The 16,867-nt window shown below is 38.0% G+C and overlaps 1 protein-coding gene across 3 annotated transcripts in view; it reads right to left on the bottom strand.

Annotated features, from left to right (window-relative positions):
* Window positions 1-1,020: 1,020 nt before the first annotated feature.
* The window catches only part of LOC149848478 (delta(14)-sterol reductase-like), a 59,304-nt gene continuing 43,457 nt past the window's right edge, over window positions 1,021-16,867 (bottom strand). The window contains exons 2-6 of one of the 3 annotated variants that reach the window (XR_016430186.1): window positions 4,372-4,453; window positions 3,544-3,620; window positions 3,289-3,407; window positions 1,391-1,465; window positions 1,021-1,304 (exon numbers count right to left, since the gene is read on the bottom strand). Coding sequence is in view for 1 of the 3 variants with exons in the window: in XM_089995698.1 (XP_089851824.1) it covers window positions 1,422-1,465; window positions 3,289-3,407; window positions 3,544-3,620 (240 nt within the window). In the remaining 2 variants the exon portion in view is untranslated. Of the gene's footprint in view, window positions 1,305-1,390; window positions 1,466-3,288; window positions 3,621-4,371; window positions 4,454-16,867 lie in introns of all 3 variants that reach the window. The other 2 variants (XM_089995698.1, XR_016430184.1) reach the window with 2 other exon arrangements.

The following is a 16,867-nucleotide window of genomic DNA, read 5'->3' as shown; positions in this document are numbered from 1 at the left end:
TTGTGGTGACCACTTATCACCTCGCTCTGCATTTCTCTTTCATTGAAAAAACATTGGTTCTCTTTATTCTCAAAATAAAAAAGCAAACACCAAGTTGCATTCGTCCGACTCAGCAGATCATGTATTTGTTTGAAACTAGCATAATGCAGTCATAGATGAGCATGAGGACTTCAAAGTGTTTTTTTCTTCTCTTTTTTTCTTAATAGTCAAGGTCAGAGTTACCTGAAGTGCCATAGGGAATGGAGTGCGTGCTGAGAAGCGAAAAAAAAAAATTGGGAAGTGCGCTTCCCCCTCGCTTCCTCCTTTTTTATTTTTTTTGTATTTTATTTTTTTCTCTTTTTTCGCATCATAGGTCACTTTCGGTTCGCTTCTTAGGTCGCTTCCGAGATGATTCCCGGTTGGCTTCTAAGTCATCCTGTGTTTCCCAAATTTTGAAAGCGCCTCTTCCGCTTCACGAATAGCTTCCCTCTCCCGCTTTGGCAACTTTGGTCAAGGTAGGGGTTGGCCTCAGCAGGATTTCGACCCAAAATCCTTTGGTTAGGGTGTTTAAAAATCTGATAACTTGATAAGCGTTGTGACTGAGCACATATCTGATCTAGTTAATTGGACCAGGGATCAATATGTCAGATCCAACCTTGACTGGATCTGAGGGCACAAGGTTTGGTAAAACTTGGACCCATTTTAGGCTAACGTCTGGGCTTCAGCTTAACAAGATCTGATCGAGATCCAACTTGTTGCTTCAATGAAACATAACTGAAGTTGTGGACAGCGTATATGCAGGTAACATTTTTTTTGGGGATAAACAGAGAAAAACCTTCTTGCTCACCAATTTTATTGGGTTTGAAACCTCTTTTCCCCATACATTCAGCTTCAGCCTTGCGGCAAATGATGCATGCCCTTGGGTTTCAAACTTGTGACATCCCGTCAACTTGGTGACATTCACGACTTGCCCCTACCAGATGAGAATTGCAGCAAACAATGCATATCGGATGCATTAAGGAAACAGAGAGAAAAACAGCATTAACATAAAACTTCATCTCATGGTTGTTAAATAATTCAGTTATTTTTTTTTGTCATGATCGGGAAAAGACCCGCTTACTAGCTGCTGATTCCTGAACAATGCAGGAGGAATGAAGCGCAGCCGTCTTTGCTAGTACACATATGACAATATCTGCCTTGGGACAACCTTGCAGTACTTAACCCAGTCTTCTTTATACTTCTGCCTGCACCTAGCTTCATCTCTTCTTTCTCTCCAAATCAGCAGAATTAGAAGATATAATGGATAAAAGTAAGGAACCACAGAACTGTAAGAGTAGAAGCAATTGCAGGATCAGTTTTAAACAAGCTCGCATAGTACATAATACATGTTTAAGTATGGTATGTAGGTTACCTAGCCCCACAAGGCAAGCTAAATGACAAAGCTAGCAACAAGTCCCCCAGGTAATTACAGTGCCTAGCGATTCCCCTGCACCAAAAATAAACAGCATTTTCCAATCTTCCATAAGCCAATTGGCAAGTCAACATTTGAGTTGCTCCAATGAACATAAAGACACGAAAGAATTCTGAAATGGGAAGAGGAGAGGGAAGGCATACAGCTGTTTGGAGCATCATGAAACTTGAAAGTATAAATGAGACATCTAGCAGCAAGTTCACTACCTCTTCATGCACTACTAGGATTTTTTGTTTTTTGGATGGGGGCTAATAACATGATTTTCACATTTTAAAGCTTATTGAATAAGAAAATTTTTGATGGATGATGAAGTTTAGGGTGCCAATTGGATGAATTCCACTTACTCTGGAAGCAATTTCTGATGAACGACAGCCAAGCAAACAAATGAAAAAAAAAAACACACTGCTGATGTCACTGATACTCTAATAGATCAGTCATTTCCAATTAAAGATACGGGGGTAGAGAGAGTGTGTATCTAGTTGGGAAAATAGAGATAGAATATGATCCTAGTATAAAGATGGTCACATGCGATCAAGGATGGATACAGAGAAAAGGGAAGATCTTGCAGCACTGATTCCTTGAAACAGGGAGGATCAATCATTGCAGCTTCACTTTTCATGATCAATGAAGAAAGGTTCACTATAGACCAAATAATGCAGGGTGACAGTATGTATGGCTTAGAGACCTAGACTTTCAATATTGTTGCTTCATTTGGTAGTTTACAACCTAAACAGTTTGATACTATTGTGTTTTGATTTTCAGGATATGTAGGATAGAAGTAATGATTTACTATCTGTTTACGAGATTGCATTTTTCCATGATAAATACTGCTGATTTCAATCGAAGTTTTCTATCCTTTATCACAAAGAACAACTGCACTGTAATTAATAATGTTTTTCAATTACTTCCCTTGGTTTTCTTTGCCAGGATATCTTAATATTTATACATTTGATATTTTTATATGTTTTGTCAAACATTGGAAGCAAGATGTTTTAAGTTGAGTAAGAGTAAGACAGAAAACATGGAATGTGGATTTAGTAAGCAAGGAAGTAGTGATGGGAGTATAGTGAAGCTTGGTGAGCAAGAAATACCGGTGGATGATTCTTTCAAATATTTGGGATCTATCATTCAAAAGTATGGAGAAATTGATGGAGATGTAAATCATAGGATAAAGGTTGTGTGGATGAAATGAAAGAGTGCAACTGGAGTGTTGTGCGATCGTAGAATGCCATTGCGGTTGAAGGGAAAGTTTTATAGGACAACTATTAGGCCCGCTTTACTATATAGTACGGAATGTTGGGCTGCCAAGAGACATCATATTCAAAAAATGAGTGTAGTTGAGATGCGTATGCTGAGATGGATGTGTGAAAATACAATAAAAGATAAGATTCGGAACGAGGAGATACGTAAGAAGGTAGGCGTTGCACCCATTGAAAATAAGATGAGAGAGAATCGTGTACGGTGGTTTGGACATATTCGACGAAGGCCTAATGATGCTCCAGTTAGAAGGATGGAGAAATGGAAAAATATATTAGTTAAAAGAGGTCGGGGTAGGCCTAGGAAGACATGGATGGAGGTGATAGGAAAGGATATGAATGCTTTGAACCTCACCGAGGAGATGGCATTAGATAGAAATGAATGGAGAAGGATTCATGTGGAAGACCCAGAATGATTTTCTTTGTTGGTTCATATCGCCGACCCCAATTGTTTTGGGATGAAGGCGTAGTTGTTGTTGTTGTTGTTGTCAAACATTTTCAACTTTTTGTTCAAACCGCATGCTTACACTAGTTTCAAAGCTAGACTAGGATTTATATACTTCACAAAACCAAGAACAATACCAGTAGCTAGAGGCAAGCAACTTTCCACCAATAACCTTTGGAGACTTCCCCCATATGTGAACTTTGGGGTCCTTTTTGAAAACATGCTTCTGCCTGTTGACCCTCTAAATACCTGATAACTGCACAGTTCAAGAGTAACTTTAAGGAAAAAGAATATGCACGCATGGTCAGGCACAGAGACAGAAACACACACACACACATGATCATACTGAAAAAAAATGCTAATAAAACATAAAAAAAGAGAGAAGTTATGACCCAATCACAAAAACCAAGGTGTTGATGACAGCCGCAGCCTTTGTCAGATCCACTTTGTTTTCCAAAAGCCACCAGCTCTAGGCCAAACATGAAAATTTATTAGATCAACTAAATAAATCAAATGGCTAAAAATCTAAAAACTTTTGCAAACTCTGCACTTGTTATAAAAACCTTGTACCAATAACAGTTCTACAAATTACCAAGAAATAATGAGGGTTTAAGCATTAAAATTTTTAGCAATTTTCTTCATCTGTAAGACAAAAGTCTACCACACCCAACCGTGTTATATCTTCGTGGATTTATCAACTAACCAAAGATTAGAAGCTTGGGGACTGCCAAAAAGAAAAATAACCCAGATCTAAGGAGATCTCTAGGAATAAGGCAAGAGTCTCATTCAACTAAAAGATGGGTCCATGTAACCAGTTCTGTATATGTGTGTGAGTGTGCACGCGTGTGTTCAGAAAGTAACAAAATGCTAAAGCTTGTTGAGACTAAAGGCTATCTCCGTAAAGCATATTGCCAGAAAGGTATTTCCAACACATATAGTGATTTAATATTATACGTATATAATGAATGAACTTAGCATCAATATGAATATATGTTATCTAAAAGTTTCTCCTGAGAAATTTACAGAAAATGGTTAATGGCAATGGATAAAACTTGGTAGTTTTATATTGGTGTCCAGGAAAAGAGCGATTCATTAAGTACCATCTTACAAAATAAATTGAGAATTCAGTAATCACAGATTATGTGAGAAGAAAAGCAAATTCTTTCACTTATGGAAACTGAAACAGACAGAAACAAAATTCAAGGATGGAGATTGCATGCCTGTTTACTGAAGGTGAATGGGATCCAAACTAAATCTCCAAAAAACAACATGAAGCCCAATCTCTCCGCAATAACGTCCCATCTGCATGTAAAAACTATATTATGTTGATAGAGACAACACACATGGTAGATCACTCGGAAAACCAAAAAATATTTTAGGAAAAGATAAACTGTGTGGTGGTGGTGGTTGCTACTGGCCGGCTGCCAGTGGTTGACTGTGGCTGGGTGTTGCAGGTCACTGTTGCAACAAGAAGAAAATGAAGAAGAAAAGGAGGATGAAAAAGAAGAGCAAGACGAAGAAAAGAAAAAGAAGGGAAGAGGAAGAAGGTGAAAAGAGGATGGGAACCTCGGTCATTGGAACGCCATCCTCCAACCAAGTAATAGCCCTGACAAACCACTGGTGATAAGAAAACAAGAGACCAGAAGAGGAGAAAAGTGGAATGACTGTCAGGCACCAGTTGTTAAAGTATATATATGTGTGCTATATATATATACTTATTGTTTTGTATATATATATATATATATATACATTGGAACACCATCCTGCAACCAAATTCTAGCCCTGACCAACCATTGGTGACCAGAAAACAAGAGACCAGGAGAGGAGGAGAAAAGTGGAATGACTGTAAGACACCAGTTGTTAAAGTATATATATGTGTGCTAACATATATATATATATACTTATTGTTTTGTATATGTACATATATATACATTAATGTTAAAATATTGATGTACACCATATATATATATGTGTGTGTGTGTGTGTGTGTGTGTGTGTGTGTGTGTGTGTGTGTGTGTGTGTGTGTGTGTGTGTGTGTGTGTGTTTCTGTTTTATCCAAAATACCCGTTAGGGGCATTTTGGTCATTTTCCTTTTTTGTAATCTCCTAGACTAACTAGGAATTAGTTCTCCTTTTATTTTAGTTAGGAAACCTTTTTATTTTTCTTATTTTTTATTTTTTTGACCATGTAAACCTTTTGACTAAAGTCAACATTTGACTTTAGTAAAAAAGGTAGAGAGACGTTGGACTCCCAACGGCTCTAAATAGAGCCGTTGGAAACCCAACGACTCTCTCTCCCTAGCTCTCCCTTCATGTATAAATATGGGGTAAACCCCCCTCACAATGTATTGTTTAGTGTGAAGGGTTTTTACCCTTACTCTCTTAATGAAGATTTATTCTTTTAGCCTTTTGGCTTACTCCTTTGTGGGTTTATGGGTTTTGCACTTTATGTGCATTTGATAACCCCTTAATGGGTTTGTGTATTCGCACTTTATGTGTGTGATTATTGGTTCATTTTTTAACCTATTGCATTCAAGGTCATCTTCTAACATGGTATCAGAGCCAGCTTGTGAACGGGTTGTCTTTTGGTGCATCGGAAAGCGTGTCGCTCAAGAAACTTCAAAGAATGGTGAAGTATTCATTGTTTTTCTTCTCTTTCTTGAAGATTATTCAGTATGTATTCTTTTTCTTAAAGTATCATGCATTATGAAACTATTTTCTTGCATGTGTTTTCTTTATCATTATGCTCTCTTTAAAAATCAAAATGTATTTTGCACATTTAGTGCTTGTGGTACTTGAGCATTGAACTCTTACTTTTCACATATCATATTTCACTTGTTCGCATGTTTTAAAAATATTTTTAAATAATATTTTTTAAATTGGTAAACTTGTTTTTCTAGATATGTGATTGCTAAAAAATGAGTCATATATCATGTTTATCTTTTAAATTTGATGTCAATCCTATTTGAACTCGTGTATGGCCTTTTTTATTATTATGTTGCCTTCAAGTATTAAAATATTTTTGTAAGGCCCCTTTTGGGATTCAATATGTTGAAGTTCATATTTTTTTCATGCCTTTGTGCATGAGTATCCGTGCCTTTGTGCACTTGTGAGAGTTCTCCTTGTGCCGTTGTGCACACTTGGCTTTTTGACATTGTGTTTATACATAAATACTCTTTTTATAGAGATTTTTACATAGATGAACATACATGGTTGTGATAAAATTTTGATTCTTTGAATTTAAATCTTACAAAATAACTTTGGTATTTTAAAAGTTATCTCTTGCGTATACACTTAACTTTGTTTGAAAACATGAATTACATATGTGTAGGAAGCTCTTAAAGAAAGTTGGGTTGAGATTAAAAATTTTAGTATATGAAGGATTGTGATAATTCACATACTTCTCTACGCATTCATCAATTACCCATAACATATAGTAATTTATGGTTTTTTAAGAGTCCTCCAGGTAGTGATGTTTTTTCAAATATAATTGTCTTCAATTATGTACGATTGATAATTTTTGCATAGTTGTTTCATGATTGACTTATAAGTTAACTTCTAAAATTATATATATTTTCTTGCTAAATGAGTATTATTGGTATTTGCTTAGTGCACTTTTTAATTGATATATGAATTTGGTAATTCTTGAATATGAATATTTCACATTTGAATTAAGTCTTTGTCTTTCTTTTTTGAACCCTAAGTGGTTCTTGTTAGTGATAACTATTTATGAGAATTCCGTGATCCTTGTGAAAAGGATTGTAAAGGTCCTTTAATGTTTTTGGTTTATTTAAGAATCTTGGTGGTCTCTTTTTTAGAAAGTTTTTGTGGTAAGTATGTTGTATGAACCATTGTGTTCATTTAGAAAGATCTTTTAAAGAATTTCCCACATGATATAGAACCTTAGTATGCATTATTAGCCTAAAATTTCATATTGTGTTAATAAGATCTTTTGGTATAAAAGATTTCATTTTTGAAGAATAGACTATGTTACGCTAAATCCTTTAGTTTGGTTTTTCTTCTAATGGTGCAAGGTTATAAACTTGTTTGTTCGTGTGTTAATTTTTCACATGAGATTTCCAAACCTCTTGATTGTATCACTTCTATTAAAGATGCCTACTTTGGTCGTATTATTGTTATATTAGAGATGTTTGTTGATGTGAGTTATGGGTACCTCAGTTTAGGTCAGTTTTGGTTGTCACATGTGGTTTGACTCAAACTGACTATTTTATGTTCTCGAGTGTGTGGTATCACTCGGTTTCTCTTTGGCCATTGATTTTACTATAGATGCTCTTTATTATGAGTACCTATGATGGATATATATTGTTTTTTGAAAACATAGTGTTTCAAAATATGCTTAAAATTGTCAATTTTATTTGCATTAGTGTTTGTCATTACAAGTCTTCTTACCTCAATTGACTTTCTCCTTTTATACCTCCTATCTAAGTGTCACCTTATGTAGACAAGAAATGTTGTTCACACCTTCGTGTGCGTTTTTAGCCCATTGTTGACTTTGTTCTCTTGATCTAGTAGTTGATACACTTGTTTTGAGTGTCATTATATGTAGATAAGACTTGTTGTTTCACACCGTTGTGTGTGATGTTGGCCCATGGTTGGCTTTTGTGTTCTTGTTCTAGTCATTGATACACTCATTTCAAGTATTATTATATGTAGCCAAGATGTGTTTATACACACCTTCGTGTGTGTTTTAGCCCATGGTTGGCTTTGTACTCTTGTTTTAGTGAATATACTTGATTTTGAGTGTCATTATATGTAGACAAGAGATGTTTATTCACATTTTTATGTATGATTTTAGCCCATGGTTGACTTTTGTACTTTTGTTCTAGTCGTTGAACACACTCATTTCAAGTATTATTATATGTAGACAAGAGGTGTTTATACATACCTTCGTGTCTTTGGCCCTTTAGTGGCATTATATTTATGTTCTTGTTCTAGTCGTTTATACACTTGATTTGTTGGGCTTTGGAGGTCTTGTGAGATTTCCTCTTGAATCTGTTTTGAGAGAAAGAGAAAGAAGAGGAGAAGAGGGGATGGGGCTGCGTGACCTAAAAACATGTATCTATGTTTTGATGTACAATATGGGTCCGGGTTTGGTATAATGTCCAGACCCGGTATACAATGTAAAGTCGGTATGACAAGTGTAATATACAAAACATGACTTTTTCACCTCCCCTCAAGTTGATCATGGTTTTGAACCATGAACTTGCCTTTAAGCATCCAAAAATGATCTTTTGTCAAGCCCTTTGCAAATATGTCTGCATCTTTCAGTATTAACAAATTCAGGCTCGATCTCTTTTTCTTCAACTTTTTGTCTTACAAAATGCTGGTCGATCTCAATATGCTTAGCACGACTGTGATGTACTGGATTGAATGACATGTTGAGGGCACTTTGATTGTCACACAACAAGGTAGATCAAGAGATCGTTTCTCCCACTTCAGTTAGTAAATGTCGAACCCATGTGACTTCGACAATAGCGACAACCATGGATCTATACTCGGCCTTAGTGCTTGATCTAGCGACGACCTTTTGTTTTCTACTACTCTAAGAGATTAAGTTTCTTCCAATGAAAACACAGTATCCTGATGTAGACCTTCAATCATCTGGATCCCCTGCCCAGTCTACATCACAATATACAGTAAGCTCACGCATATCCTTGCCAAACGACTTTGGAGAATATATTTGTGAATAATCCTTGCAAACAATCAAGTTTTCAAATAACTTGATACTTTAAATACTCAAGATATAAAATAAATGCACAATGGTTATAAGCTTTACAGAACAAAAGAAGTGCAATAAATGCACAATGTTTATAAGCTTTACACCACAAAAGAAGTGCAATAAATGCACAGTGTTTATAAGCTTAAGGAGACAACTCCTTTGTGTAATACCTTCCTTCAATGGGCTCACATAGCCCTTATTTATAAGTACTTAAAGAGACGTTGGGCTATTCCCAACGACTCTTATTAGAGACGTTGGGAGTTAGCCCAACGTCTACCTTTTAAACTGTGTACAAGAGTCAATGGCTGACTATTGTACACTGTACATAGTCAGCCACTGACTGTGTACAAAAATATTACATAAAAGAACAAAAATAAAAAATGAAAAAAATTACAAAAATAAGAAAAATAAAAAGGAGGAATTACAATCATATTCAAAAACATTAATATGCGTAAAATATAGAAATGACTAAAATACCCCTACAACTAAAGAAATATATATTTTTTATATATAAGTAGATGGATACATGTACATATATATGTATATGTATCTTCTTTTATATATATAAAAATATATATATATAATACATTGTCTTATGAATTATAATTTAACACCCCACCCCCTTTAACTTAGGGCAAGATGACAGAAAGTTTGCCAAGGAGGAAATTGAACCGCGGAGCACACAAAGATTTGGTGAAGAAATCTGCCAACTGATATTCTGAAGTTACATACGGAAGATCTATAACTCCTTTTAGATACGCTTCCCGAACATAGTGACAGTTCATAAAAGTATGATTTTTTGTAATGTATATTGCACTCTTGTTATCACAACATAGCTTGGTGGACTCTTCTATTGAGATTCTCATGTCTTCTAATAGTTGATGAATTCATACAATTTTCATAGTAGTAGTCATCATGGCACGATATTCAACTTCTTTTGAGGACAGAGACACTTTTTGTTGCTTCTTACATCTTCATGAAATCAGCGAGTCTCTTAAAAACACACAAAAATCAGTGGTGGGGTGACGTTTATTTGGGTCACCTCCCCAGACAGGGTCAGTATAAGTAATTAATTTTAATTCAGAAGAAGAGGATAAGAATACTCCCTTGTTTAGTGTGCCCTTTATGTATCTCACAATCCACAAGATGGCACTCATGTGAACTGCTATTGGTGCATGTTGGAACTGACTTGCAGTATGAACAGCATGAGAGATATCTGGTCTAGTAATACTCAGATACATCAAAGATCTCACAAGTTGTCTGTAGAGGGTGGGATCGGAAAGAAGAATACCATCATCAATCTTCATATTGGCTCCTACTATAGCAGGAGTTTCAAAAACCTTATCATCTGTAATACTTGACCTGTCAATAATCTCAGAGGCAAGCTTAGTTTGAGATAAAAAATGCCCTCTATGAGAATATGCTACTTCAATACCCCAAAAATAAGTTAGAAATCCCAAATCAGACATTTCAAACCTATCCTTCAAAAATGATTTTATGCTTTTAACCCCTTTAGAATCACTTTTGGTTATAAGCATATCATCTACATATAAGAGCAGAATGACAATCCCTGCATTGGTTTTTCTAACAAATAAGGCAGTGTCAGTGAAACAGGAAGAAAAACAATTTTTTAACATTACGGAGTTAAATCTATCATACCAAGCCTTGAGGGCTTGTTTTAAACCATAAAGTGTTTTTCGAAGGCGAAACACTTTTCCCTTGGGAGTCTCCATTCTTGGTGGAGCATCCATATATATCTTTTCATTCAGATCACCATTTAGGAAGGCGTTTTAACATCCATTTGATAGATGTTTTATTTGTTGATTGAGGCAACGGTAATGAGACATCGGACAGTGACCATTCGGGCCATAAAGGCAAAAGTTTCTTCATAGTCAATCCCGTATTCTTGACTATATCCCTTTGCAACTAATCGAGCCTTATATCTCTCAAGAGATCTATCACTCTTAGTTTTTACCTTAAATACCCATCTACACCCTATTTCTTTCTTACTCTTAGGAAGATCTTGGAACTCCCAAGTCTTTGCCCTGTTGAGAGCTGAAAGCTCACATTCCATTGCTTTCAGCCATTAATCATTCTTTTTGGCTTCTTCAAAGTTTCTGGGTTCTATATAGGAATGAATGGCGCTAAGGCAGACTCTATGTTTAGGAGTAAACAAATCATATGAAATAAACCTAGAAGACATCTTTCTACTTCTCTCAGTTCTTCGTAGGTTTTCATCATTTGTTGAATTGGACACACTAGATTCACTGAATTTTTTAATTGCACTCCTAAAATTGTTTCTATCTATATGGGTATATGTTATAGGATCTCTCAATGCTCCTTCATTTCTATGTTGGGAGATAGGTGGATGGGAAGAGCCATCTTTTTTATCATTGACATCATTATGAATGAAATCGTCATCACTATCATCATCATGTGCTAACATTTCAAATAAAAAAGAGTAATCCATGTTTTCTTCAAAGGGTTCACTCCTTTCAAAACCATTAACATTTTGCCAGAAAACTCACATTTCTGAAAACATATAGCTTATCATTCTTAATATCATAACAATGAAACCCTTTTTGGGTTTCAGAATATCCAAGAAAAGTACAGGCAATGGCTTTTGGTGAAAGCTTGTCGTTCTTGTCAGTAAGAACGAAGCATTTACAACAAAAAATTCTCAACCGACTATAGTCGGGTTCTTTGGTATACAATTTTTCAAAAGGCGAGATATTGTTCAAGTTTTTAGAAGGTAGCCAATTTATCAGATAGACAGATGCTAAATCTGCTTCAGCCCAAAAACCTTTTGGGATGTTTTGAGAAACAAGTAATGTTCGAGTTGTCTCTATTATATGTTTATGCTTCCTTTCGGCTAATCCATTTTGTTGAGGGGTTTTCGGAAAAGATCTTTAGTGAAGAATACCATGACTTTCAAGATAATTTTTGAATTCACTTGAAAGGTATTCTCCACCAGAGTTAGTTATAAAAATTTTTAGATTCCCATTAAATTGATTTTAATGAGAATTTAAAAATCGAGAAAACTTCATATTTGTGTAGTCGTCAACAAAAATGACATAATATGCAAAGCCTCCTTTTGATAGGACGGGTGTCGGTCCCCATACATCCGAATGGATAATTTCAAAAGGTCTTGTTGTAAACATAGATCTTTGACAAAAATGCAATTTTTTCATTTTTCCAAGAATACAGTCATTACAAGTGAAATCACTTTTACATAGACTTTTAACAAAAGGCAAATGAGAATTTTTTGCAATATTTGGATGTCCAAGTCTCTTGTGCCACACATTAATATCCTTTTGTTGGACAACATTACAAAATGGTTTCTTTGAAATTTGAAGGGAATCGACATAGTATAGATCACCCTTCCTAGAGCCTTCCCCAATCAATCTCCCGGACCGATGATTCTGTATCCAACATTTGTTAGATGAAAACTTTATATCACACCCATGATCCGAGAGTTGAGAAACGGAAAACAAATTTAAGTTTAATTTGGGTATAAAATCTAATTTTTAGAATAAAGAACTCTTGTTTTTCAAAATTTTCGATTCCTTTTACTTCAAGAGATGTTCCATCCGCGGTTGAAACAAAAGATGGAGAGGAATTTTTTGAGTATTCAGAAAAAGAACTAAAACTTGGGGTCATGTGAAAAGAAGCACCCGAATCTAAAAGCCAAGAGGTCTTACCAGGAGGAGAAGAGGTTGACATGACAGCTCCTTTTAGAAGAGGTTTAAGTGCATCCACTATTTGTTGCAATGAGAGAGCTCCATTTGAAGATGACGAGCACTCTTCCTTTTGAGGTTGGGATGTAGTAGCCACGGCAAATAACTTTTTTCACTTTGGGCAAATAGGCTTGATATACCCCGGTTCCTTACAAAAATGGCATAAAAGCTTGCTATAATCCTTCCCTCCTTGACCACTTGAGTTTTGATTCTTGAAGTGAGGAGGCTTGTAGGTCCTTAAGTTGTTCCCCGGTCGTGAGACGACATTAACTCCTTCATTATTGGAAGGTATAGCTGTAACGCCCCAAAATTTCAAACTTTATAATTTCCTTAAAATAGTTGAAAATTCCTTTTCTTTACAGAGTATTTTTAAAATCAGCGGAAACGATTTCTTTAAAAGAAAAAGGACAAGTTTGACAACCTTGGGCACGTTAGCGAGAGAACAAAGATTTACCATGGACGATCTGCAATAATACTTAGAAAATCATTTCTTCTATTTAAAGAGTGTCAGGTTTGTACAAAATTTGGATTTCCTCTAGGGAAAACCGTATCAAACACCAAAATGTCCAAGAGAAGAACTACGAGCAGAAGCAGTGGATCCTTAAATCATCTCGCAGTCGCGCCATCGACTGATGCACCTATTCGTCACCTGTACCCATGAAATGGGTTAGTTTTGCGAAAAACTAGTAGGTGAACACAAAAATAGAAAGAACTAAATTAGGCATAAATAATTTATGCAGCAGGTAGTAACGAGCAAACTAAGTAAATAAACTGGAGAAAACAAACTAAGTGCAAGAAACTGAAAATATGAGCATGCTCAAATTAGTTATTACTTGTTAACCGGCCATGCGGGTACATACATGGCACGTGAGTCGAAACAGTCGAGACCAAGCCGAGTGTTCATTATGTTAAGTATTTCAAGATACCTCGGTTGGCTGACTGAATCCTATTCCTATGAAGACGACCGATGGTCAAGAGAGTAAGTCCCCAAGGCCTGATAGGGATGCATCAAACTTCTGCAGAAGTGTTAGGCTAACTTATGTAGCCCCTTATCCCCCCTAACCTCCGATGACTGGGGAAGATAGGTCTTTTGTCCGAAAAAACCATAAATGGTCTGTCCATCGGAGTTAGTACCCTTCGTCCTCTCTCTTGACGAAGTCAGGTTGAATTGAGCGTGACGGGGTTTCTTAGCTGTTGCCTCATTCTTCATGCTCTGGTCCATTAGACCAAAACGAGCATCTTGCCTATGAAGGCGATCCCATTCTTTTTTTTATGTGTTTTCATCAACGTGCACAAAGCAGTGATCGAGGTCATAAGACCATCTCATCCAATCGTCGTAATACTAACATGCCTCGCATGTTCAAGAGTACACTACGAGGAAAGGGATATAGGTCCTTAATAGGAGCTTCGGGAGTGTGTTTCGCAAAGATATAATGTTTTAGAAAACTATTTTAACATTTTAAATCTTTCGAAACGACCCACACTTGCCAACATATGGCATGTGATTTTCTCGAATCTGACATCCGATGACGCAGTGTCTTAGATGTTATGCAAGTCACGACACTGGTTTTGGTAAATGGGCTTCGCAAAAGAACCCATCACCCAACAAATTGATCTTGCCCCAAATCAAGGGTTTCCCCAAAACATATCGGGTAAAATAGTGGAATAGGTATTCCTCCCGAATACGCTGAGTCGATGGCAAGGCAAAAAATAAAGACAATAATGCAAAAAGCAAGAGCCTGGGTGCGAAGCGCGACGACAAACAGAAATAGGAAATGCGAAAGCAAGGACAAGGATCGCGAAACCGCGTCCTTGAATTAAAAAGACAGTAAGTGGTAAATACGAAAGCAAAAGCCTAGGCGCAAAGCGCGATGGCAACAGAAACAGGAAATGCGAAAGCAAAGGACAAGGATCGTGAAACCGCGTCCTTGAATTAAAAGGTAGTAAGTAGTAAATACGAAAACGAAAGCCTGGGCGCAAAGCGCGACGACAAACAGAAACAGGAAATGCGGAAGCAAAGGACAAGGATCGCAAAACCGAGTCCTTGAATTTAAAAGTGTACTTATATATGTATATTTATATAGATATGTAATTAAGTCCTTTCAACCTTTAATTATTTAAGCTTGATTTAGTTATTTAAGTCATTGTGCAACTTCTCCTACCTTGGGGTATTGCGAGGAAGTCGTCTACGAGCGTAGGTGATCGTCGGTTTAGTTCGCGGGGCGTGAACGGGCTTCGTTGCATATCACTGCAAAAGTACGTTGTTTAGCATGCATAAGACGAATAAGGATCGAGAGAAGACTCGATTTCTCCGCAACTCAATGCAGGGGTCATCGGCCCCTACAGTTATGAAACAGAACGGGATAGGGTCCAATGACCCATGCTGTTAAAGGAGACAGGGGCAGGGGCCATCGGCCCCTGCCGGATATCTAAAGGAGGGCAGGGGCCATCGGCCCCTGCTGGGTCTTCAAAAAAAGAGGGGCAAGGGCCTTAGGAGGCCCTTGCTGGGTTTAAAGAAAAGAGGGGCAGGAGCCTTCGGCTCCTGCCAGATTTTAAAAGAAAGGGGCAGAGGTCGATGGCCCCTGCCAAGGAAATGAGTAGGAAGAGGGTGCGTAGGGGCCAATGGCCCCTGCTGAGCTTTTGCTCGACAGAAAAAAAGAGACAGGGGCCAGAGGCCCCTGTCGGTCAAGAGAGGGGCAGGGGCCATCGGCCCCTGCTGGTTTTCCAAGGAATGAGGCAGGAGCCGCTCCTGCTTCCTTTCTTAAGGGAAGGGTAGGAGCCATCGGCCCCTACACGAAAGGGAAGGGCAGGGGCCATGGCCCCTGCCGAAAAAGTAAAAAGAGCAGAGGGCGGAGCCCCCTGCCTGCTAAAAAGAGAAAGGCAAGGGGGGCGGTGCCCCTTGCCTGACGGAAAAGGGAGGAGGAAGGCTCGGCAGGGGCCGCCGGCCACCTGCCGACCTTCCGGCGAACCAGAGGAAGAAAAGAGGGGGGGGGGAACGAGAGGAGAAGGGGTGCTTACCTAGGCTGTCGAGGGAAGGGAGGTTGTCGGGGAGTGGCTGCCGTGAAGGAAGCTCGCCGGAGTGGAGAGCGAGGGATGGAGTCGGGGGGAGAGAGAGCAGAGACAGAGGGGAGAGATGAGAGAGAGAGTCGGGGGGTCAGGGGAGGCTCGTAAGCCCTCCCCTCTCCCCTCTTGCCTTTTTATAGGGAGGGGGCGCACACAGGGCCCTCCCCCTGTGTCGCCGGAGATCCCCCCCCTGCCGTGGGCTGCCAGCCCCTTTGGAAAGGGGTTTTCGAGGGGCTATTTTTTTTTTAAAACTGGGTTGTACAATAGCTAGAACACTTGGGTTGTTCTTGCTTATACTCATACGAGTCTCTTCCCCATTTAGTTTAGTAATTACATCTTTAAGAGAAGGGAAAGTGAAGGCGGATAAAAGCGAAGACCAGATTTGTTCGAATTCAGACCTAAGCCCATTAAAAAAATTAAACAATCAATCTTCTTCCAATTGTTTATGACAAAGCTCTATGGCTTCTCCACTCTACTTGGGTTCGAGCATAGCAAGCTCATCCCAAATAGAAGAGAGTTCAGCAAAATACACCCTTATAGTCATCTCTCCTTGATGAAGAGTTAGCGCCCTCTTTTGGAGGTAATATTTATGGAATAAGTCCCTAGAGGTATACATCTTCTCAAGGTACTCCCACGCTTGAGAAGCCTTCTTAAACTTGATAATATTGACGTTAATTCTTGTTTCTACGGATGAGAAAATCCATGAGAGGATTTAAAATTCCTCATCTCCCATTCTTCATGCTTTTTGGTGTAATCTTCAAGAGCATTGGCTCTTTCTTCGCCTTCAAGGATTTTTATTTCTCCATCAAGGTTATCTTTGGCTCCGGTTCAGGAATCGAGCCTTGGACATGTCCCCAAAGCCCTTTTCCTTTAATATGAGCCTTCATGTTTCCGGCCCCAAACGTGATATTTGGTCCCATTGAGTTTGAAGCCGAGAGAAAAATGAGCCTTTTTCACCCATTAGAGAGGAGAGATGATGAAAAAGAATACGTACCATAAAGGATTTTTAGACCTTTCTTGATAGAAGAGTCTTCTAAAATATTGAATGAACAAACGGATCCACTCAAATCACCAAAATATCAGAGGCACACTTTTCGAGGCACCCAAAAAAGTGAGAATCCATGCGATCTTTCTTTCTCCAACCTTTCTTTGATACCATGTGAATAATCCTTGCGAA

This window comes from Nuphar pumila, chromosome 1, assembly GCF_984573655.1.
Source record: "Nuphar pumila chromosome 1, dmNupPumi1.hap1.1, whole genome shotgun sequence".
Classification (NCBI taxonomy): domain Eukaryota; kingdom Viridiplantae; phylum Streptophyta; class Magnoliopsida; order Nymphaeales; family Nymphaeaceae; genus Nuphar; species Nuphar pumila.
This window is presented reverse-complemented; position numbering and strand designations above follow the sequence as displayed.